This window comes from Bombus affinis, chromosome 2 (genome assembly GCF_024516045.1).
Source record: "Bombus affinis isolate iyBomAffi1 chromosome 2, iyBomAffi1.2, whole genome shotgun sequence".
Taxonomy (NCBI): Eukaryota; Metazoa; Arthropoda; class Insecta; order Hymenoptera; family Apidae; genus Bombus; species Bombus affinis.
In genome coordinates, this window is record NC_066345.1 from 15,685,484 (window position 1) to 15,711,326 (window position 25,843).

The following is a 25,843-nucleotide window of genomic DNA, read 5'->3' on the forward strand; positions in this document are numbered from 1 at the left end:
GGGCCAAAAGTTCGGGAGAACTTGGTCGTGTCTGGTAATTGTCCTGGAAACGGCAGCCTCCTTTTTCTATCCATCCGGCAAAGCTTTCTTGCCGAGAGAAAGAGAGACAAAAGGTCTGCCCGTATCATTGTTCTCGAAATAACGATTCAATTAATTCCACGCAAACGGATTCTTTGTTTCTTGTCGTGCAACATGCTTCGTGCGCTTCTTGCCACACCGACCAGTTTCCAGGCTTTCATGCTGCTAAACCGTACGAAGCTTAATATACTTGCGCCTTATTAATCGCTATTGTAAATGCTATAATAAATAATATTTATTGCACGATGATACGACGTTAAGTGGTACGATAACGCTTGCGAAATTATAGCCACTGTAATGTGCCGGAGTATATGATATATGCAAAGTATATTGCTCGTTATAACGCTTAACGCGTAACACGAATGTCCACGTGCCATTTCTCTAATTGTATTTATAAAAGTACGAATTTACATGAATATTTACGCGGTCTATCTATTACAAGTTCGTCCATAATTTTCTTGCGGTTTTGATGTAAAAAGCGTGGCCGCATTAAACGCCAATATTTCACCGTGAAATCCCTCGGGCAAGCAATCTACGCTAATAATTGGCAAATACGGCACCTAATTCCCAATAGCGGTCAAGAGCCACATATTTCAGACCGGTGTGACGCGAAGTATTAGCGAACTGTCTCACGGTCCATACTTCATCGAAGGACGCTTAACGTCTGCATGCCGAGAACGCTTGAGGCAGCGTGAACTTGCGATATTATCGGTGAACGCGACCGCTTCGCAGCCAGGCGAAATGTGGTCACGTCGGCATGTTTCGTCGCTACCGCGTTCGACAAGTTACCTCGTATCCTTGATCGACAGTTTCGAGCAAGGATCGAAGCAGCCCCGAAGCATTGCCTCTTCGTTTCCTTCCAGCTGACCTGAATTCGTTAAGATTACTCGTTACGTTGTTACGAGCTGATGGGACAACGATTCCAGAAATTTTACCTACTCTTCAGCAATGGAACTCGACATTGGTTCAAGTGATTCTCGACAAACGTTGGTTCTTCGCGTTTTCTTCCTTTCTTGCTATTCGCTTCCGGCGAATTGTTCGCAGGCGAAGCTTTTTGGTTTTCTACAGCTGCCTTGTTCACCTTTGATCACGATTTACGAATATTGCCGTGTATCGTCGTGTCGTAAATAGTATTGTCAAACGTATTATTATATGATTTATTTTGTTGATTCTTTACGCGTTATTTCTAATCAGTAAATTTTCGAATTAAAGTCTATTTCTCTTTTTTATTTTTGTTACACGATTATCGTATAATATTACGTATTCTACGATCGTTATATCGTCAGATAATTTAATCCTGATCGTCTCCTTCGTGTGTTCCAACTACTAATTTCTATTTTTATGCGATTTTATAGACGTGGCAATGTTGTGCAAAATAATTCGTTGGATATAAATATGATGGTGCCGCTTAGTTGTCCTGTTTTCTCTCTTATCTGTGCCGGTCTCGTCCTATTGTAAGATGCAGAGGTAGAGAATGCAAACTAGCGCACTGCGTTTGAATATGTTTTTCAGAGCAGAAGAAATGGCAAAGAAAGATCGACGAAAGAAACGTTGAAGGGATGTTTCAAATACACACGCTCCTATATACATATATATGTATGTATGCAAAGCATACAAACGGTATATAACTATAATTCTAAAGCGGGATTGAGTCGAAAAGAATAAAAACGGCTGAGCTGTCAGCCAACCTAATTTATAGCGGGAAAAATATATTCCGGAAATATTATAAAATTATGCCGGCGTAGTTTAAAAACCTGGTCGTATTAATAATCGAGTAATTATTATTTAAACAACGATGAATAATAACGACGATTTCGCGATACTCGAGCAAAGATCCATCGACTCATCTTCACCGGCAAATCTCTCGATAAATAATCCCATTTTCAATCTGAAACTCAACACTTTTCTCCTTACACTTTTCCTCGTTCCGCAAACTTTCGTCGTAGTGTCTCCTCGCGATCTCAGCTAAATTCCCTCGTGAATTTTTCCCCATCCACGTTTCCACGATCCGGCAACATCCAACTGAATTCCCTGTTCAGTTAGCCGTAGGGCCCAGAACAGTAACGAATAGCCAATTTCCGTGGCGGGAATAACGCCCCATTTCTGCGGCCAACTCTATCTTCACTTACGCGTCATTGGAAGTAGATCAGCCTAGACGACGACGCCTTGAACGACGTCGACTTCGAATAGGAAAAGACCCATTGAAAGTGGTATCTCGTGTACAAGTGTTGCTGCAAGTGTTCGAACGCATATCGTAGAAAATTTTCATGCACACACTGTATCGTGTTGTGTAAAATATTTTGAAATTCCATCTAATTTAACATTAATCACGATAACCAAGCTTCGTTATAGCGCTAACGAAATTTTAAGACATTTGCTATAGCATAAGGTATCGGTGAAATGTTTAAATATTTTAGTCAGTCGCTGTTTATTACCGTTTAGAAGAATTTCTTTTTCAGAGGAGCGATTTAATTATCAAACTGTCATCCGGTAGACCGTAACAAACCTCGTGAAAGTAGCCAATCTTCTCCTGACAACATACAATTAACGATACGCTCGAATATCAATTAGAAATGAAAAAGAATCGTGTTCGAGTCTCTCTAAATTAAATTGAATAAACAAATTTTCCATCGCGTAGTAAAATTATGCTCATAAAACTGGCGAATCTGTCAGACGAGAAGCACGAAGAAATCTTCGATGAACTTTTCTGAGAAAGGAGCTTCTGCCAATCCGAGACAGCTTTATCAACTCGAATCGCGACTACGTCGACAGGGGTATCGGTTCGTGAAACCGTGTTCGATCCGAGATATCAACGGCGCAGCCAATCTCCACGTGGAATACGAGACGCGAAAAAACGTACGTGACGCGAGAATGAGAAATATTCCGCGGCCCTCGTAAATCTGCCGCGTTTTCCGCTGCTCCTTCCGACGGGTACCCCGAAGGGAGCCACGGAAAGCATCCGTAAATCGGAATCGCGATCCCGTACACTCTCACGCCTGGAGAATATTTTCCAGTTGGATGCAGTTCGCCGCGGTGACAGTTGTTTCTCGAAGGAAACTGCGATCGACCAGGCGATCTGCCGAGCGTGAAGTATCGTTTGATATTTTATCTTGCAACGTGACTGAGGAAACTTCTGTATTTACGGTGAAATCTACGCTTCCAGGTCGTTTTACAATTTTATTCCAATGTATTTCAGGTTCGTGTTAAGGTGGTACGAGGACGAGTCGAGTTTGATGTTGTTTTAGGTTTGTAGGTGTCGCGCCATTTGCCTACAAACTATTTCTTTCTTTCTTTGTGGAAGGTTTATGGTTATCGGAGGCTTCGTTTTCTCGTAGAAGAGCATGTTCCAATTCGATGTTCCGTATTAATGGTTGGAAAGTATAACGTAAAATGGTAGAATCGGTGCTTGGTTTGTACTTTAACCAGTGCAATCGTATTGTACGATACTCTAGCTTCGCGTTTCCATACATCGAACATTGACATGGTGTGCAAATATGGGTGCGGAATTCGCAGCATACGATACTATCGTAATCTTACCCGTGTCGAAAACTGCACCGATGCAATTGTTGCTGTTGCTGTTGCTGATGCTGATGCTGCTGGAGCGAGTGTTGAGGCGTGGACCTTGGCGTTCCCATAGGAGTTGGGCTCCCGGGGCTGGCAAAGCCCTCCAAACCTCTGGATAACTTGAGCATTTCGGCGCCAAAGGCGTGAAGCGCGAACATCGCCGACGGCGGCGGTTCGCTTTCCGGAAGCCAGAGTTCGTGGGTGTCCAGCGTTGTCAGCTCGGTGTCGGTCGACGTACCGGAAGTGTGCTGCGGCGTACCGCTGCTTCCGGCCGAGCTTTTACTCAACAGGAATCGCTTCCAGGTCCCTCGTCTGTCTAAACCTACGGATGCAAAGAAAAGCCGGTTAATTAGAACTCTTTTCTGCCCCAACGTATCGCATGTAGATGTCTACGACTTTGTAAATCTTTATTTATTTAATAAATTTACGAAAAATAAATTTCTTTATCGAGGATGATGATGATATCGAGTTGGATGTTGATTGTGTGTTTGGATAAGGCGAAATCGACAGAGGAATTGTTCAGTGTGATCAATTTAGCTTCTAAAGGACTCGTATATGTTTCGTGACAGAAGGATCGTCGACTGTTGTGGCGTAAACTCAGCAGACGGGTGAAAATTAAGAGATCAGAAAATAAGAGATAAAATAAGAGATCAGAAAGTACAGTCCTCTAGTTTCGTTTTTGAATCGGTTGATTTATGCTCGCGACTGCACCGCCTCTTTTGTATCCCGTGCCTCCGTGTCTGTATCGATTAATTCGGTCTGAACGATTATTCGGAAGCGTCCTTTTTAGCATACCGTGTCACGTCCGCAACTTGTGCATAATGTGCCACGATTTGCATGCCCTCGCGTACGTCGAAATTTCTTATCGTTGTCAAGGAATGGGCGGCGCTGGATGCCGAAGGAGACGAAAAGGAGCACCATGCTTTCGATTGGCACAGAAAAATGTCGCGCGAGTTGCGCCAAACGACTGATCGACGGGGCTAAACGATCGTTTTTAATCCTTCGTCCATTTTCAACGCTGATGGAAGAGGCGGTTCGCTCTTCCCAGAGATAAATGTGACGCGCTCTCGTAAAAAGTAGCTAAGATAGAAAAAAAATCGATTTTGACGTTTTCATGTCTCCTTTTTCTTTTCTCTTATCGGCAAAAGTGTATGTTCTTTGGAACGAGATCGACCCCAGTTTCCTCGAATACTTTGCAATCGAAGATTGGAACTATATGTCAATAACGAAAGCAGACGATCGTTTGTTTTATTTATTAAAGTTACGAAACCTCTTTAGAAAGTCTCTTTCTTCGTTTCGTCTTAACGTGTTTCTCGTTTCCACGTCAATCAAAGTATATTAATATATTAGCTGACTCGATATACGATGTTTCGAAACCGATGTATCGATCGTTCTTTTTTGGTACCGAAACACAGCATTCATTTGGCTCGAAAATACCAGCGTCACCCACTACATATTTCAAAGCCAGATTTGTAATTTATTTCGTCCGATATAACCACGAGCGGAGGATTCCCGGAGCTCGAAACTGTGCAACGTGGAGCAGGGATTGACAGTTAATTTCCTTCTTTCGATTCGGAAAAACAGTTGGTATGCATTTTAAAGCAATACGTTGCTGCAGAAATATTATCCAAGGGAAGGAATAAGTCATATGGTTTTGCGCACGAATATTTGAAAACCAAACTCATCTTCGTTTTTCTAATCTAAGCTACGTATCTAAACGTTATATTAAATTAGAAAACGTTTTACATCGATCAACGTTTTCGATAAATGTAATATTACGTCGTAAACTTTGTAATTAATTATAATCTTCTTTCTCGTGGTCGAAAAGAATTCCAGTTACAGAGGAGACATTAGAGTGAGCTCCTGAATTAAACTTTGTTAAACTTGAAACCAGATTTGATCAAAGTAAATTAAACTCTAAATTAAAAAGCGGTAACCATTTCTGTAGTTATCCTACAATCAAATGAAATTCTGTATATAGATGCTTAACTATTCTAAAACCTGGCCGAAGTATTATAGATTCGCTCGAAGGAATCTAGAGCGGCCTGATTTCTGACAGTTCTTAAAACGGCGCCTTTTGTTTCACCGACACTTTTGGCGCACGTTGCAAAACACGAACGATCAATTTGCAAGTGAAATCGGCCGATGCAAATGTTTCAGTCGAAAGAGGCGTCGTTTTGCGTCCCAATTTGCGCCACATAGCCTCACGAAACTTTTCCAGCGTTCTTTGCAATTTTCTAGACTTTGCTCGACAACGACAGAAATCTCTCCTTCTTCCCTCAGAAAAATTGTCAATCTCCGGACTACTGTAACTTGGTGGGATAAGAAAGAGCGTACAACAAGTCTACCTGAGCCGATTCTAAAGGGTGCAGCCTCTATATTTGTATCTCTAAACTAAATCTCCCAAAGATCTTTCCACGTTATAGAAGAATAAGCGACAAATCAAAGTTGCCTTTCGTTTTTGAAATTGTACGAATTCGAACGACTCTACGAAATTTAACGAAGCTCTTTTGAAATTCGTTTTAAAATGTCTTTGCAAGAGAAATTTTCTCTTGTCGTAGTGAAAAAAAAAACTTAAAAATACCGTAAATAACGTACGAAAATATTAATATACGAAGAAGATATTAAATAGGACGTTTTAACCGTAGAAAGCAGCGTGTAGCTAACACGTAAATTCCCTAGAAATTCCCTGGAGACCTCATGCTGGTAATTAGCGCGTCCCCTCGACAAACGATTTTTCTCACGAGCTCGTTCCATTTTTTCCCCATGACAGCGGAATCTCACTTTGGATGGCTCGAGGCAAGGGAAAGGGTTTAATTTCTTTCACGAAGGAAGCTGCGCTGTCGAACAAAGAGGCCGGCCAATCTATAGAACTCTTAATCGCAATCTCCGCCGAATCGCGCCAAGGCAAAGGCCGGGAAACGTTGCCGGATTACACCGAAATTCTCTGTAATACCCTCTCTCGGCAAGCTCCCCCACAGACACGAACGACACGGAGGCTATTCGCGTTTACGTTCCGTTCGATTCCCTCTGGTTTTGATTAAAAATCGCCCCTTCGCCACGAAAATGTTGTTATCGGTTCCGACTTTGATCTGAGATCAGACGAAATCGGCTAGGATTTTATCGTCTTTTTGCTCGTGATTCTCTTATTTCATTTTCATTTTCTTCTTATTCCTCTCCATTCCACTTCTTTTTTCCCTTTCTTTCTTTTTTTCTTGTCTTTTTGTCTGTTAGTGTATGGTCGTGAATAGAAGCTTGGCTAACATCGATTGACAGAATGGTCGATTATTGGGAGCACTGATTAATGGAAAATTTGGAGGATGATTGGTCGCAATGGAAGTGGACGGACAAGAATTTTTGGCATTTAGTTAATTTAATTGTAGCTCGCAAGTGAAATATCGTGGCGTAATTCTCATGTAGGTGGAGGAAATTCTTTACTCGTGAAACTAACATCTTTGTTATTTATTATCGCCCTGTACAACTTGTATTGTAGCAGAGAATTTAAAACGATTGCCAAACTTCCAAGTTTTCCGTCGATAAGATATCTTCTTCGTCGGGTTTCAACGCCACTTTTTTGTCTTCTTTTCTTTCCTTTTTTCCCTTTTTTTTCAATTAAAGAACACTTCGTTTTAAAATTTCGCTGTAAAAGCAGCGCGATAACTCGCTTTGTTAAGTTCAGACCCGGAGTAAGGGCGATAAAAAGCGTGAAGTCCGCGAGACAATGCTCGAAAGTTAAGTTTGACATTTCATTCTTTCGTTGAAACGCGAGGAAAAACTTCTTGTTTGTCGGGGATAATTCTAGCACGTGGACGAGCAAAATGGAAATGATGTCTGGCGTGAGAGATGGAGGAAAACGGTTAATAATATTTGATCAGGGGAACATGGGGGATGATTCGTGACGCAATATCAACGCTATAGATAGAACGAACCCGTACTAATGACAAAGGACGCGTGGAAATTTTATATTGTTGCGTGACTCTCATAAAACAGATTGCAATATCTCCTGTGTTATTTTATTACTTTGATTGTTACTGGATTATTTCCCATGTTTCCTCCTGCTTGCTTTTAAATACTATGTTTTACCTTTTGTTTATACGCGTGAATACAATTTATTAATAGCAATTAAAACGACAGACTGTTTGAATGTCAGAGTATGAACCTTCGATTTTCTATCTTTCGTTTCTATTGTCACGTATCACTGGACGATATTTTACTCGAAGATTATCGCTTCGCAGAAGCTGTCTGATTTTTTAACGTTAGAGATTCGTCGACGCGCGAACGTGCCGAACGTTGACGCGTTCCCTTCGAAACGATGAAATATCGTCGACGTAACGTTCTGTCTTTTTACGCTTACGTTTATTCGTTTGCAGTGGGGGGAACTGCGGCATTCAACGTGTTCGCCGGTTTCACGATTTTGCAAATTTTTCCACGCGTTAGACGGCAAACAGCAAGAAAAGCAAAGCTCGACGATACTGCTGACAGCTTGGTAATTTAGATTTACATTGAAAATACATCCGCACGATACAGCGAAGCATAGCTTTTATTCGACAAATTGAAATATTTATTTTATTGGATTTTTATCGAATCTGTCCGACAAGTGAAATGTTAGTTCGGTAAACTTAGTTCGTAAATATCAATATGCAGCATAAATATCGTCTTTCTGCGTGTCGTATTAATTCGTACTTTATATTTCCCGTATTTACCATGTTAATTCATATTTTTGTAGTATAGCGATGTTACAGCGATGCAAATAAGAACCTTGACAGTTTGAATTAACAATTTCGAAATGGTATCCTTTAGCTTCGTAATTATCAAGTTTCGGCTTCTATCTCTGCCGCAAAATATGTTTTAGTAACTTTAAATTCTTCTTATAGTAATAAATAAAGGCTGACGTTAATAAATATAAGAAACTATCTTATGAAAAATAATAGTAAATTGATGTGTATCACTCGAATCCTCAGCTCGTACTCGATACATCTGTGACATGTTAATACAACATTTTTGTCTCGTTTTTATTGGTTTTGATAGCGAACAAGTCGCTTAATCGCTCCACTGTTAATTTTACTAATTTTCTAATAATTTTCAAACGATATTAATTTTCATCGCACTCGTATCATATGTTTAAAGGAACTGAAGAATTCGCAAGGTTCGTTTTTCTTTTTCATTTCTTTTCTCCTCCTTTTTTTTTTAAAGTAACTTTCCAATCTCGAAACTTCATAATATGAAATCTAATACTTTCCTTTACTTCATCGTTCGCTTGCTCCGAACCGAACTTCCCAAGATACACGAACTTTCTCTTTTAATACCGACATTATAGAAGCACTTCACATTCCATTGCTTTACTGCTCGTCCGAAGAATTTCCAGAGGCTTTTGTAAATAACAGGACAGAAAAGAGTTACATAAACTTTCCTCCTACGAATTACTTCTTCTCCGGTAGATCGATTCGATAGTTCCATTTGAAAATCGATAACCTGCAGCCAGTCGGCCAACTTCTTCGAAATACATAATCGGTTAACCATAAGCAACAGGCAGTCACGTAGAAACTTCTGGCCTTTTACAAGCATTAAAACTTCTTTCTTGGCCGTAGCTCAATCTGTTTTCTCCACTCTCGAAACAAATAATTGCACAGGTTCTCGTTTTTGCGAATAACGCGTTTATTATGAGCAAAACCCTTGTAAACTTCTACGTACAGAAAAATATTGGAATTTTAGACGCTTGAAAGTTAAAGGGGGCGAACTTTCCGAGAACCTGTCAAAGCACTGTGATGCTGGATCTCGCTTATCGTCTTATCTTTCATCTTACAGTTCGCTTAGTTTACTTCGGAATAAGTAATCCAACTCAAATGTTTGTTAATCAGTCTTTATTTTTTTTTTTTTTTTTTGCGTACATTGTTAGAACCTTTTTTTATTTTCGAGCGAATACATTTTTGAAAGACTTGAATTAATTTCATGTCTATTAAAAAGTATCGAACGAAATTTATATTCGAAGCATATCATTTTTGTCCGTTTCCACATTTTTCTCGGAGCTCTGCCATATTAAGAGCGTAGGATCGTTCGTAGTGGATATTTCAAATAATTTTTACCACAATTTAAACAACTTGAATGATAGAAAATTGAACGTTTCTCGCAAATTGATATTTATTTCTCCGTATAGCAAAATTTTTACGTCTTCGTCGAACTCCTCTCTCTGTACGCATAACGTAAACGTAAATACCATAGAAAATCGCACGACGTGTAAAAAGATAGGCAGATGGGGAGGGAATCACAGTATTCACGAATGACGAGAAATTTAGAAATTAGAAAGGAAAGAACAGTACGTGATACGAGCGGAGTGCGTTGAAACGGGTGTCGTGGAATGATCGAATCGCGAATGTAGTGGGTCAGTGTACCTGACAATACACTAACCTCCCGAGGGTGGGCCCTGCGGGCCACCCAGCCATCCGGAGGACCAACCTGTACTTCCTCCTATATTCTGTTGCTGGTTCGCCAACAGTTTGACTGTCAAAGCGTACGTAAGCAACATCACGCCCAGTGGTATGTAAAAGCAGATTATGCTGCCGATCAACTTGTACAGAGGATCCGGTATTTGACACGCGCCGTCCACCAGCACGGAGTCGTCTTCCTGAAACATCGGTATACAGAATTATGCACTTAGTGTCGCGATATTTTACTTCATCTTTCCATGTTGAATTTGTGAAAAATGCATTTTCTATGGTGTCTTTTTTCCGACAAAGAGAAATTGGACATTAGTAGTTTGCTTATTTATTTATTTTTGTATATTATCGTATTATATATGGAGAACGACGCAGAGGATGTTTCTACGTGTTTCGCGGTATCTGTCACGGATCTAAGGATTATTTGGAAGCCCACAAATCTTTTCGTTACCTTTCTGTTACTTCGAGATTTTAAGTACCTCGAGTGTCGTAAACATCGTCGCAATTCTGTGCTAGCAACGAGCGTCTCGATTTATCTTCGCGTTACGTTGAACCGTGTAATCCACGCATTTCCAAATTTCTCGTCGAAATGCCCGTGAGCCCGATCAAAGGACAACCACGTTTCCATTTCACCGTAGATTCGCAACGAATACATTCCTCGCAATCTACTCGCTCGTGACGAGATTCGCGTCAATATACGGCGAATAGATTCCTCACAGTCTACTCGCTCGTGACGAGATTCGGCCCGATTCAGAGCGAATAGATTGCTCGCGACCTAACAGCTCCATCCAAACCACGCAATTACGTCAAAAACAACCTTGAAACTGTATGATCGATGAATCTAGCGGATGCATTATCTCAACGAACCATACATCATCTCTCATCCGGTATATAAATCAGTTAATGGAGAGCTTTGTTATTTTTGTTGCAGAACACCGGAGCAATGTCCCAGTGTGGTTTCGTTGCTGGCGGAAAGCTACAATCCTCACGTGAGATACGGAGCAGCGATGGCCTTGGGAATAGCGTGCGCTGGCACAGGCTTGAAGGAAGCCATAGCTCTGTTGGATCCTATGACGAATGATTCGGTGAACTTCGTTCGTCAGGGTGCTCTGATCGCGTCTGCGATGATCTTGATCCAGCAAACCGAGGCGACGTGTGCTCGCGTCAAAGATTTCAGGGCGTTGTACGCGAAGGTCGTCGTGGACAAACACGAGGACGTGATGGCGAAGTTCGGCGCTATCTTGGCCCAGGGTATCATCGACGCTGGTGAGTTAACTTTTAAAACGATGTTCATTCTCTTTCGTTGCCGTCATCTTAGATCGCGGATGTTCGTGCAAATTCAGATTTTTGTGGACGCAGTTAGAGAAACGAAACGCGAGCAAAGGTTTGTTCTGCGTATTAAATACCACAGCGAGCATTGTAATACATCTTCGTAGATCTTCGCGTTTTTAAATTTCCCACAGGCGCAAAGATATCCGCGGTCTACTTAAATTTCTATCTCATCTTTGTTTCACAACGAATTCGAATAGTTTTTGAACTTGAAAGCGCAATATGAGGAAGTTTATAAAATATTCAAAGAATAGTGCTTTCTATGATAACGGGTAGCTAACGCAATGTTCTATCGAGATTCTAATCGCTTAATTATGCTGTAAAAATTATAAATTTGCATATAAGTCCGTAGTGTACGTATCGTGTAGACAACGACTCGGTCCGATTTTTCTCAAACTTGAGAAATTTTGCCAACGATAGGGAGATACAATTCGGTGAAGAATCAGCCGATGAAAGGGCTAGGGTGAAAGTGGACGATACTCGATAAGTCTTCTTAGCACGGAAATATAATACAGATGGACGATCAAAGGTTCTTATTACGAAGCTTGTCCTCTCGTAGACGGGAAATAGCGAAATCGAAACTTCTCCGTTTATCGTTGCAGCGTTGGTTGTTGCGACGTTGTTTCAGGGATAAGTTGCAAGCTGATCGCTTCCTTTTGAAGTGTCTGATACGGTCGATGTGTCTGGACGATTGCGGATTTGTTTTATCGCAGTGCAGGTTATTTTTCAGTTCCGATGCTCTCGATATTGTCGAACAACTGAGTTACGAGTTTCTTTGTAACGCGAAGAAATAGTTTTTTGATAATGGAAGGTCTCAAGCAGAATATTTTTCGAAAGAAATATTTCAAATCTTTTAGAACGTAATACAGAAATTTATGAAAATTTATGATATGGGGCGATTTTCCTCTTAAAACGTGAAATGTAAGTGGCAATTTTACGTATTGGACTTCGAAAGTGGAAAGTGTTCTTTACAACAGTGCACCTTCGTACAAACGTGAAACCAAGTCTGTGAAATGTCACGGTGTTTATCTCAACAGAACAAAATGAATCGACAAAATAATATAAAAGAGAAAACGTTGTGCGTCTATTAGTTCCTCATGAAACGAAAGAAACTTTTCGAACAACCTAATAATTCATAAAGGGAACTAGTTAGTGTATCGTGGTACACAATAGAATGGGGAAGAAGATTTAAGTTGTACGAGTTACGTGTAACAATTGCGCATTATTATTGCAAATGTATTATTGCCACTGAAAGTCTAAATATATACGAAACGGATTCTCTATCTCTATTTTAAACAATAACGGAGCGAAATAGTTCAACTAGGGAATTACACTTGAAGAAGTTGGGTCATAAATTTGATCAAGGCAGGCGAACTAATTAACTTGTCCACCGTGTTTCCCCTGCAAATGTGTAATTTATCGTCTGCAGGTAAGGCAATAGCAATTATTTAAACATCTTCTAATTGCTTATTAATGGAACGCGAACGTTCGTAATGAATTTATGAGAGCTTTAAAGGCTGCAAAAATATACAGAATGTACACACTGTACGAAAGGTCCGCTATTTATTGCATTAGGTTGTAACGTATTAAACGTGCAATCTTGAACACGTTCGTATCCATGACGTAAGGCGTAGAATATAAATTGAATTGAAAGATTCTGAAGTTAAGCGATCTATTTTCTAGTCTCTCATAACCCAACCATATCATAAGAGAACATTCTAAACTTTAAAATATATCTACAAAGACAATACCTACTTATCGAAATATCGCGTGATGGGATTGAGATGATATTAAACGTGTTAGTTTATTAAAGAGACGAGCGATAAAATTATAGTAGTCGGTGTATATTGAAATCGCTTCAAGTACAGGTACAGAGATAGTGTGCGTCGGGTGTAATCGTCGCTCTAAACACTCCACCTAGAGAGCATGTTCGTCTATTTATATCGACCAGTGAACTTAGAAAAAGTTCAAATGTGATTTCTGTTGATGATAACTCACAACAGCGATAATGTTTTTGTCCGCAGTTCGTTTATTCCTGAAGCTCGCGAATGAAAACAACGTTGACACTCTAAGGCACAGCAATATGAGTCACTGCCGATTCGAATCTTCCGGTGATTCACGTGCCGCTACAAAACAATTCAATATCTTTCGCCGAAGAAAAAATTTGAAAAACTGCCGTGACAAAGTTGGATATCTCGCGCTTTACGATACAGTTATTTATTTATTAAACGGGAGAATCTTTGGCTACGCCCCATTTCTTCGATGCTCATAAAAATATGAATTCGCATATTCAATATTCGCTTGTACGTAAGAATGATAATGGTTCCAGGTGGCCGAAACGTGACGGTATCGCTGCAATCAAGAACAGGTCACACGAACATGCTGGCTGTGGTCGGTGCATTAGTATTCACCCAGTACTGGTATTGGTTCCCATTGGCCCATTGCTTGGCTCTGGCCTTTACTCCGACTTGTATAATCGCTCTGAATGCTCAACTAAAGATGCCAAAGCTGGAAATTCGTTCGAATGCCAGGCCAAGCGTCTATGCCTATCCCGCGCCTCTCGAAGAGAAGAAACGCGAGGAAAGGGAGAAGATCACGACCGCTGTTCTCAGCATCGCTGCCAGAGCTCGCAGACGTGAATCCGAGAGGCGCGCTCGCGATTCTCACGAAAAAATGGAAGTAGTGAGTTTGAACAATTTTCTCGAATATTTCGTCGTTCAGTCGTCGAGTGGTTATCGTATTATCAGCATTGATCGGATTCGTAGAGTCACGAGCGAGAGGTTGGAGAGAGGGGATCACAAGTGGGAAAATTTTGAAGTTGAGAAATTCGTGTACGAAACTAAACTTAAATATTAAAATGCTAAAATATTAAAGTACGTAAGATATATTATATGTATTTTTAAAGGCTTAAAGTTCCGGATAAATAAGCCTCTCGTACATGCTTTCCGGTGCTTATCTGATTTTTAAAAAACGATGCACTTGTATCCCACTTTTCCACTAAGCCCTCAAACAGTCTCGCGGATATCTTTGATAAATCTCAGAACTCTTCACAATTTTCCTTCCTCTCGTCTCGCTTATGCGATGTTACCTCCGCTCCTTGCACGATTTTCTTTCCAGATAATCGTAACTGATTATCTCTCCGGGTCATCCGTTTTCCTAGGGCGGAGACCAATCTCTTAACGCACTGACTCGCCGCAAAGCCAGATAAACGATGCTTCCACAGGCTGGAATTGCCTGTTTCTTTTTTTATTTTCGTCGTTTAATTTTTAATCGCAGGATCCACCAGAGACAGCGAAGGAGACTGTCGAGGCGGCAGCCAAGGAGAAAGAAGAAAAAAAGAAAGAGAAAGAACCAGCGAAGGAAGTGAAAGAAACGAAGGAAAAGGTCGAGAAGAAGGGCAAGGACGAGGGGGAGAAGACGACAGAGAAGGAGAAAAAGGAAGCTGAGCCTAACTTCGAGATCCTTCAGAATCCGGCTCGCGTGCTGAGGCAGCAGCTGAAGGTGATACAGTTGGTAGAGGGTAGTCATTACGCTCCTGTCAAGGACATTCAGATCGGCGGTATCGTCATGGTGAAGCACATTCAATCGGATACCGAAGAGGAACTCGTGGAACCAGTAGCCGGTAAGTCGATACGTTTTAAAGAAATTGTTGCTCTGCGATGACACCGAAAATGGCCATTCAGTTTTTGAGAAAATCGTTTTATTATCACATTTATTTCTGTCTTTATATATAAGTTAAGTTACGTATTAGGGAAACGTAATTAAAGAAGGATTTAAACGAAGAATACATTTATTTCATCGTTTCTGTCGGAACGTATCGAAAATGTAGCAAAATGGAAATTATTTCAGGAGGACGAAACTAAATTAATTGAAATCTAACGGTACACATTCGTGAAATACCAATTTAAACGTATTTACTGTTTATCACGAGTAACAACATATACAACGATGAACATGAGAATAAGTGTGATGTAACGAATGTTTGATATAATCGTCCAAGAGTTTGACAATTCGATTGACGAGTTAACTCGTCTTCCACGGTTATCAGGTTATACGTTGTTATACTTTGAAAATTACATTTCTCCTTCATTCACATTCTCGTTGACATAGTTCTAAGTTAGGAGATTCTTCCCTCTTCTGTTCCGCGGAAGAAAATTTTCCACCGATAAATGTCAAGAAACCTTCACACGAAACAGGCAAAGGGAACTTCAATATTTGTCTCGTGAATAAGAACTTTCTAAAATCCAAAAGGCAGATATTTAGCCTACGAAATGTCTCACACGGTTTTCCAACGATCAGAACTAAAAAACTCGTTCCTGGAATTTCTTAATCGATAGATGAGCTTCCTGCAAGTCAAACTCACCAACTATATTCTTTGCATCTCAAATTTTCTTTGCTTGTAAAAATTATCGCAGAAAGCCAATTACTGTCTTGTCGCCAGTTAATTGTCTGTAGCGCTCGCCGAACCGATTCGCTTCTTAGGAAAGCTTATCGCCGCTTTAGGTTCGATTATGGTCGTTATGTTCCAGCTTATGGCCCTCATCCGGAAGAAGAGCAAGAAGCGGAACCTCCAGAGCCATTCGAATATACCGAAGATTAAATGGCGTGTAGCAGAAATCCTTCTTGTGGCTCCATCGACGCAACACGGGTCATTCGTTCACGCTACGCACTACAGTTCACTGTTGATAGAAGCAACAAGGGAAAAATACTGTGGCCATTTCCTCTCCGTTTCATGTAACGCCTATCTCTGTACCTTCTATCTCTTATTTTTGTATAGTTAATTTTATCATTGTTAAGCAGCAAATTCCCTGCATCGTTTACCATATACGATTTACAACTGCTGTTTCATTCGAGTTTTAATAAATATATTATTTGGTCTAACCGCATATACGTGTATATGTTATTAATCCAAAGCTCGTGCCCGTTTTAATATGACCGAAAATTGCGGAAAAATGCGCGTACGAGAGAATTCTGTGGATAGTTGTATAAATTTTCAGTCAGAGATTTTGTTCGTTCGCGCGTTAACTTCGTGTTAAATTTCCATAGTTTTTTAAGTAAATGTATTGCAAAGTTCAAAGCAACTTTTTGAAAAATCTCGGAATTTTTTTTCCATTCTCGCTATATGGATAAAGGATTGAAAGCTGGGGATTTAACTTTACATAGATTCTTTTTGCAGCTAGTTTTACGTTGTACGCAATTCTTGGCACGCAGGTTTTACGTTTAGCAAACATTTACAGGGAGTTTTTTAATTATTTTAGTGCGTACAAAGGATCTACGATACGTTTTATGAAATAAACGAAGATAGTTTTAATAATTCACCTCGTAATTAATAATGAAACGAAATTAACGATTAATAAAAGAAAGTTTCCGATGAATAATTTCTACCGTAACAATATTTTAACAATTTCTTAAAGTAAAGCACTAAAAGGTAAGTAGATTTTACAAAATTTTCACGTAATACCTCCATTACTTATTCTATCCTAATTCCACGCATTATCTTTTCTGTTATTTATCGTGGACTATTTTCAATAATCTCTTTTAAAATGGTATTTCGATACGATATTTTCCGGCTTTTCTGCCGACTTATCTTCCAACGTAATATCATGACTCTTGAATTCGACAAATCAACATTTACATAAGCTTCCTCAAGTGGTGAATTTATATTTTCAGCAGCTGTTACGATACGCTTTCAAAGTCGAAACTCATAAAAAAGTTACGCCAGTATCCCGTTGATTCATGACGTCGAATAATGAAGTTCTAACAACTTTATTTTAAATCTTCTAAATATTCAACAGTCGTGCATTGTATTGGATTTTTTCCTCTCTTTTAACCAGCTTATATTAACCAAATATCGGGCAAAATTTCGAATACGATTAAACTTTCCACAAATAAAATTTCATATGCACGAAAGTAATATGTATGATGATATACGCTATATTGCATTTGCCATTATACCATCTAGATTATTTTCTTCTCAAGGTTACATGTCCCCAAGTTAACGATTCTGGTGCACGATTTTTAGCGCGAACCTTTCCAGCTAAATTAATACGAAACAAATAGTTAAAAAGCGAAGAATAAATTAACGATAGTGCGCCATTTTTCGAATTTTACTTCGTTGATCCTAATGTTTGTTTGTCGCGTGACTCCATTCCGAGAACTTACGCTTTCGAGCATAGCACACGTATACACACATACAACAGCAATTTCCTTTGCTCTCATGAATTTTTGACAAAAGAGTTCTCCAAGATAGCAGAATCCTGAGTTGACCTTTTTTGAACTAATCCTACGTTCTACAGAATACATAATACGTACTGGTCTGAATCGTTTGGTCGATACTGTATTTCATTATACGAGCCAGAAGCCACATTGAACAACTCCATAAATCGAAACACTGCGATAAATGAGCTTATAGAAAATAATGATTCGTTTCATGAAAATGGATTTATCAATCGTCTACCTGGTTAATGAAATAAAAGAATTAATAAAAGAAAGTGGAGTCGATCAATTTAGATAATACGTGCGTTAATACGTTAAAGTGGACAGATGTTGTAATATCGTTCTAATTACAGTTGCATTAATTCTGACATACTTTGTACAGTAGTTTAAATAGATGTTCCGATGACTTCACAGAAAAACGAGAAACGAAATTGGTATCAGGAACGATTGATCGGATCACGCGTGATTTCTTTCTAAAAAAAAAAAACATCGCGATTCATCTATTCGACCCTTTATCGATAGTCTTCTCTTCGACGAGATATTGGCGTGTCGTATAGAGCGATTGACGAATACCTTCATCCGTAACCTCCATCCAAAGCGATCGACTGAACGTTCATCGAACAGTCAGGAAACGAGCGAACATGCCGTTTGAATTCGTGACTCCGTGAGAGCCCTAAACGAGGGTTAGTATCTGCGAGGAAAGAGGCGTGTTTTCGTCGAATAAAAGAGCTCGCTTCATTGTCAGTCACTGATGACAAGACACTGGTCGATCAAACTGCTGGGACCAGCGTCCATAAACTTCGTTTATAAATGCGCGATGGTAATTTATTAAATGAGATAATCGGAGGTGAAATAAGATTTATAATATTGACCTGGCAACTAAGTGATTGCGGATTTTGTCAATACCACCTAATGACAATATCTTTTATCCAACTTTTACAAAAGTTCAATTCAGCTCGTTCTGATCTTGCCAATTTAATTCAAGTATCAAGATATATCATATATCGCTTTCCTCTATACTTAACTGTATTTTTCATAATCGTTCGAAAAGTTTCTTCATCAAATTTTAATAAAAACTCGATAAGGAAACGAATAGGATAAGTAAAGAATGAAACTACAAGCCACATTTTCCTCTGTATTCTATTGCGTTGGCAACTAAGTGATTGTGGATTTTGTCATTAGGTGGTATCGAAGAAACTTTTTGAACGATCATGAAAAATACAGTTAAGTATAGAGGAAAGCGATAAATGATATATCTTGATACTTGAATTAAATTGGCAAGATCAGAACAGGTTCAATTGATCTTCTGTAAAAATTGGATAAAAGATATTAGTAAATATATAATATTTATAGCGTAGGTAGTGTAGGACAGGCCATTTCAAAATGTGTGGTACTGTACATTTTATGGAATAAGTTATTATTTGAAAAAATTGAACGTTGGTTGAAAGATCTCTTTTCATTTATAATATCAAGCTTGTTTACCTATAACCTTTTACTACGTACACGGAAAATGATAGTCTCAATCGAGGCATACTCTCTCGTCCTATTCTATTTCTCTTTTGTCCCTGCTATTATGAAATTTACTATATCCATCGGTACATTTCCAACAAATTTTTTATCAAATATCGATGAAATTTGATACGCAATCACTGGATTCATTTCACTTCTACCTAAATTGTTTTACCGTCAACGAATCCAAGTCTATTAAAAACAGACGGTACAATAATATCAATTTCTATAATAGAACGAAAAAGATTTGAACGTTTTGCACACAGTATTTCATTTCATATAGGAAATGAATTTTGAAATGGATAAATTTTTATTTTCTAGCGCTTTTTGTAATTGCTAACTGGGTCAGACAAATTATAACTATCCTTTCGATAGTTGGTTTCCTATTTTTAACGCATTTTTATATTTGAATTTGGTATACATTCCGAATATACGTACATTTGTAAAAGTTAAAATTTGCTATCGCACGTTTACATTTACAAATTTTTACATTAGCAAAGGTTACATTTACTGTCGTACTTGGATTTATAAAAATTGAAAATTAAAATTAACGCTATAGCTCGTTTACAGTAGTTAATTTTCAATTTCATGGTTGAATTTTTTCGAATTCTTTTAAATGATATAACGGAATAGCCAGTTAACAGAACGATAGATCAAAGCTGTCACTCGACTCAAAATCTGCAATAAATATTCCATAACATTTTAATTTTTGTTTTCAAATATGAAACGCGAAAAAAAACGCAAGAAGAAGAACATCTCTGAAGAACTTTTTCGACTTTCCACCAACGACATCGTAAATAAATCATTATGATATATTGAGCGTGAAATGAGGTTTCCTTTACAATCGAATTCCCGCGATTTTTCACTACGCAATTTTTGCTCTTTAGTCTTCTGCCATTCAGAGTGCGCTGCATGCGGTGATCGCGAACGTACGCGATTCGAGTGCGTGGGTACTAAATGATCTTTTCGTATTTTGTCGTGTCGTACAAAGTGATTTTGCTTTCGAAAATGTCTTACCACGATATATTAACGTTAAACAAACTAAATACTTTAAATTTCTCCGGTTAAAAGCGATGTGCGCGTAATGTTATACCGCGATTCAAATGTAAACACACAGTGGGTGCCATATTGAAGAATTTCGCGCGTTCTGTTGTGTCAGAATACTGTTTCTTAAATTAAATATTCAATATATACAAACATATTACGATGAATCTTTGATTATTCGAATTAATGTTGCTTCAGAATGATCAGATGATCACTGTGTGATGATAAGGTTCGAAAAAATCATACGATTCGTGTCGCAATCAAATTTCACGTGAAAATGATATGTAATTTATTACGTATTGTTATGTTTGTGTGTTTCAATTATCTTCTTGTTGTCTCGCAGCGTACTTTCTCAATGTTTTTGAGTTGTTAACGTGCATCGCGTTTCTTGTAAAGTTCTTTAAAGTAAGGTTAGCCTGGTCTTGTGTTTCGTTCATATCATATCGATATTATTCACTCTGTTAAATATCTTTGGATTCTCATTGGTCTTATCAGAAAAATGTCCTTGCGATGCATTACCTAATCTTCTAGTCAATTATATCGGATATTCTATTACTTTTAATGCAATCTTATATGTTATTCAAACTCGTTAAAATTTTCATTTCGAAACGCGTCGTTAACATAGTGTTTGTGCACAACGCTACAGTGATCTGAATTTCCATTATCGTGTGACAGGATTAACGTAATCGAATGTTCCAGCAACGGGTGTTTGGATAATCGAGGATCCGCTTCACTAATATTTGGTAAGTTTGTAATTGTTTGGTTATGTGTTATATATGACATAAGTACAACTTACTTTGTAGTTCCAAGAATTAATTTCTACCGAATGAGTCGTTATATTATACAATATTACTCTCTAATTTCTTCGGTTTTTACAAAAATGAAATATGTTATGTACGCTTATGAAATATACTATATATTGTATCGATCTAGTATGGAATGTCGACTATTTGAGATAATGAAAGGATAATATATTTCTGGTATTCAATAAAGCAGTTGGGCGGGTTATAATGTGAAATTAATATTGTTAGTCCCATACTTCCTATAAATAAGTATTTATAGCTCGTTCAAGGAAATAGAAAGAAATATATGATAATACAAAATTTTCTGAAAAAAGCAGAATTCTGAGTTAACGTTTCCTTGAAATTCTTGAATTTGATGAAACAGGTAGCGGCAAAGAAATTAGGGTTTAACATTATGCACGTATAGAGTAAAAATATAATTTATTAATAGAGTCGATCTAAATGTTGCACACTTAACATTTAGAGAAGCCTACGTACATTATCGACGAAAATCGACGCGATAATTCACGCGATATAAATATTAATACACATAAAACGAATTTGAATTTTATAAAGTTTTTTCCCGCGATACTCGATGCATTCTAAATACCTGAATTTGCATTATAATACGAAATTCTTTCCTCCTAATTTTCTTCCTCGGGGCAAAAGTTTCAAGGAAACAGATACTACGGGCAAAATTTGGAATACAATTTTTCCCAATAAAATTCATCGCGCCTGAAAACATTCCGCCGCTTAAAACAACGCCTTGAAATACAAACCATCGATTATTAATTTTACGCGCAGCGTGTTGCCGCCAATTTCGTGCATGCTACGCGTGTCGAGGGAAACGCGCGAATTACCATTCGGAATTCGAATTTCCATAGACGAAACACGGAGCGAAATTCATCGTTTCTGCAGCCAGAGCCGTGTATTTGGTTATGAAATGGTTCACCATATTAACGTTCGAGGATGCAACCGCGCAAGTTAGATATGTTAGACTATCTGTGAACGTTTTTTCGTACGTTGCCCGCGTGTATCGAATTTCTCCGGTTCGCGTGAGAATATCCCACGTGTTCAACAAAAAACACTCGCCTTCCTTAGTCGCGTGCATCGCGAAAATACTATTTCTCTCGCTGCGGAACAGACTTCTATCGTTTTCGATGTTTTCTCCTCGCGGGAATTACAAAGCCGCGAAGATTGATGACTGTTGGAACGATCGAAATGAAATTATCGGGGATTGGAGATTTAATTGCGTGAAAATTGTTTCTTTTTTTTACAAGCTGCAATCTTTTCTTCTGATTTAGAAGAAATATCCCGAACACGTAGTCCATTTATGTAAAATTCAGTATCAACTTTTACATAAATCCTTCTTGAAACATTAGTGAGAAAATATTTTTGTTCGAAACGTGGAATGGAAACGCAACGAGGTGGAAATGTAAACCGCTAGAAAGATAATAAGTTTATTAGTTAAATATCTGGATCACGGTTAATAAAACGTTCGTACATCGCAATAGAAAAAGAGCATTTCTCAGACATTTCATTTGTTATAATTTTCATATCTGGTTAAGTTAAAATGCTACATCGTCCTCATTCCTTTTTCCTCCGAGCATTTTCCACGTATTCTGCACCTTGAACGACTTATTCAAAATAGTGATAGAATAAAAGCACACACAGACTTTAGAAATATCAAGTTCGTAAGGTATTTCCAATTTTGCTAAAAATTGTAACACGTACAATAAACTAAAGTAAAATAAACTGAAATATAATCTATTGGAGCGAAATATTAGTTTTTAATAATTTATTAAAGTAATAGAGATCAGAGTAATTAGGGAAACGATATTTTAAATTTCACATCTGATTACTTGAATTTCAAATATTACGAAAGATGTAGAAGTTTTCAAGGAAGTTTCATCAGTTATATCGTAAACGTGGATTTCGAAAGTTTTTCCCACTTTGCAGAAATACGAATGCTCAACGCTGCATACATAAGTATGTACGTCGATTCTGAATCCAATTTACACTTCTGCCTTTCTTGCCGCTCTCTCAACAACGTTTCTTATTAAAAGACGTTTGTGCATTCATGGCATAGAATTTTTATTCCTACCGAGAGATACCGATAAGAAATGGCGAAAACAATCCTGTGAAGTAGCAGATGCTCTCGCAAATTGTTTGCAGTTTCGAATTAAGACGAAGAAACTGCTGGAACAGCAAACGCAAGTAGCGTTTACTTAAGGCGAACGACGAGAAACTTTGCCGAAATCAATGAATTTAAGAACAAATTGATGAAAGTTTTCCCAACAATTTTCTCAATGAATCTCGCAATAACTTACGAATGTTCTCGAATATTCGACTGATAATAAACAGAATTATAGCAATCGCCTATGAACCATCGCCGGTATCGGTCGAATATTAAATTAAAAAAAGAATCGATATAAATTTTTATTACTAAAAAATATTTATTACTCTGTGGATTAGATCGTAAATTTCAAAAAAAAAAATCACGCTTTGCTTCCGCGGTTTTCGTTCCCGTAAACATTTGCACCGCACGCGAAAGAGGCGCGTGAAACGTGTCGTCGCTTCGTTAAAACAAACGACATCCAACCGTAAACGATGAGCATCGGGTGTCCATGGTGCGTTTGGGAATTAATATTGTTCGAATCGCGTTTTAATCCCGGTCGGGTTAATTGGAAGCGCGGTGGTGTGTTCGGTTGTTAGGCCAGTGTGCCACGTTCTCGCACAGAAACCGTGTTACATATTTCAGCGAGTTTAATGAGTACACGAGGAGAATAGGAATTAATAGGGCGGAACGGGATAACTTTTCTTGCCGTTAAAAATTAAAGCTGTTTGCGAGGCTCTCCATGAGCCGCCAGCCCAGTGCTTTCTGACAGACAAACCCGTAAGCTCGACGAATATATCGCTTCGGTTGTCGTCGATTCGTGCGTTTCTTTTTTAGCGAATAAAAAACATGCCTTGCGATGATGTTTGAAAAAATAGAAATTTTTATTCGAAAATTGTACAGGATTGCTGGGTCGTATATATACGCGTGACGGATAAAAGAAAATGTAAATTCGAATAAGAACGATCTATTGGCAACTAAGTAATCGCGGGTTTTGTCAATGCCACCTAATGACAAAATCCGCAATCGCTTGGTTGCCAACCCAATATTAATAGATTCAGCAACAATGTCAGATCGTAGCCGCAGAATTGAATTATGCGATGCTTCGTTAATGTTATAAAGAGCAGCTCGATGGAAATGATTTGCTAATAGAGTGGCGACAATTAGAAATTTAAGACATGGGTGAATCTAGGTCAGAGTTATAACGAAGAGTTAGATCAAAACGAACTACTAATAAATTCATGGCAATTAGCCCGTTTTGATTCCAGTTAGCGATTCTGAATTTCTGATGAGTCTTTGCGCGGTACATAGCAGAGTTTTACATATTAAAGCTAATGGTACGCGATTTTGGCATAGATGAGTTGCACAATAAAATACCATTGGATATCGGTTTAAAACACCAAAATTATTTAGTAGCTTGAGAAGAAAAATATTGGATTCGGAAGAACTAGAGATTCGCGGCTCTCACAAACCAAATAAATATGATTTAAGAAATATAATGCCTAAATAAATTGCATTTATCAATTTTCAAATATATATACCGCCGCTTATTAATTTACCGCTAAAAATAACAAGAAAGATAATTCGTTCATTTAGTTATAAACTGTTTTCTATCAGATTCTATATACGTTTTATTTCCATAATATCGGATTTTTGTAATCGCATGAAAGTACCAGCAAATGATACGAGATTCGATATAATTCGATCAAATTAATAAATGCAACAAGAAACGCGGTGGTGTACAAATGGATTTTGTAGCCGTGCTGTACCTTCACAATTCCGTGATATCAACCTCGAATACTTGAACTCTCGTTCATTAAGACTCGATGAAATTATTGTTGCCACCCGGTTAAATCGTCTTTAAGGACGAAGACTTTGCGAAGAAGACACTGGCGATCTCATAAAAGATTTCAAGTTCGCCGAACCGGAAAATTAAATCGCAGATAAGACATTTTATGACGAAGGTTGTCGCAGTTAAGACTGTGGTGTTTCCGCGAGTATTTCAGTCGATCGAGTTTCTCATTGGATCGAGAATAGAACGATTCGATCATCGGGAATGTTTCTCACAGTCTCGTTACAATTATCCAGTTTCATTTGACGTTTATCATATTTTGTATTTGCAGGCGATAAAAATATAGAAATAGAAAAAAATGAAAATGTAACGCGAAATGTCGCAAATACGTTGAACCAACCCACGCGAATTATATTTTATTAAAAAGCTGCACGTTTATCGTTCTACTGGCGAGGCACGAAATTTGCAGAACGAGATTTCGTAACTAGGTGAATTGGAACTACACCGATGACAGTGGCTTGGATTCCGTAAAAATGCAAATATGAAATTCCATGAAACATTGGCAGGGAGTTTTGACCTGGAAAATTCAACGACCCAATTTATCATTTGAATTTTCCCACGGAAGGCGTCAGGATTTGGGTGTGGAAAATTATCCGCATTTCATTGTCTGCTTCCTTGTTTGTCTACCGTTTTCGTGTTATTTCGTTGTTTGCTTGAAATTTTCAAGAATTTATTACAGTAGCTATTTTTAACTGGCTGTTAAACGTTTGAAACTGCGCGATGTAATTTATTCTACGCGTGGAATATTTATTACTATCCTCGTACCAACTATTACATACTTATTTCTATCATCGTGTTTAACAATTAACAAAACTATATTAAAAACTAGAAATAAAGCATAGTTTAATCGATTATAAATATATAAAATTAGAAGTAAATAAATAAATTTTTTAAATGTTCATATTAATCAATACAGATC

At 38.2% G+C, this 25,843-nt stretch overlaps 3 protein-coding genes across 6 annotated transcripts in view; 1 reads left to right on the top strand and 2 right to left on the bottom strand.

Moving 5' to 3' along the window:
* Positions 1-16,291, top strand: part of LOC126928867 (26S proteasome non-ATPase regulatory subunit 1) — a 91,375-nt gene extending 75,084 nt beyond the window's left edge. The window contains exons 11-14 of the mRNA XM_050744708.1: positions 11,008-11,342; positions 13,735-14,087; positions 14,682-15,027; positions 15,935-16,291. Coding sequence (XP_050600665.1) covers positions 11,008-11,342; positions 13,735-14,087; positions 14,682-15,027; positions 15,935-16,005 — 1,105 coding nt within the window. The 3' untranslated portion in view covers positions 16,006-16,291. The remainder of the gene's footprint in view (positions 1-11,007; positions 11,343-13,734; positions 14,088-14,681; positions 15,028-15,934) is intronic.
* Positions 1-25,843, bottom strand: part of LOC126928876 (phospholipase A1-like) — a 241,015-nt gene that overhangs the window by 95,902 nt on the left and 119,270 nt on the right. The window contains exon 1 of one of the 3 annotated variants that reach the window (XM_050744729.1): positions 17,000-17,010. The exons of the other annotated variants lie outside the window; for them this stretch is intronic. The gene's annotated coding sequence lies outside the window, so the exon portion shown is untranslated. Of the gene's footprint in view, positions 1-16,999; positions 17,011-25,843 lie in introns of those variants that run through there. 3 annotated transcript variants of the gene reach the window in all.
* LOC126928868 (5-hydroxytryptamine receptor 1A) overlaps positions 1-25,843 on the bottom strand; it is a 117,359-nt gene that overhangs the window by 5,773 nt on the left and 85,743 nt on the right. The window contains exons 4-5 of one of the 2 annotated variants that reach the window (XM_050744710.1): positions 10,096-10,264; positions 3,616-3,964 (exon numbers count right to left, since the gene is read on the bottom strand). In XM_050744710.1, coding sequence (XP_050600667.1) covers positions 3,616-3,964; positions 10,096-10,264 — 518 coding nt within the window. Of the gene's footprint in view, positions 1-3,615; positions 3,965-10,047; positions 10,265-25,843 lie in introns of both variants that reach the window. The other variant, XM_050744709.1, reaches the window with a different exon arrangement.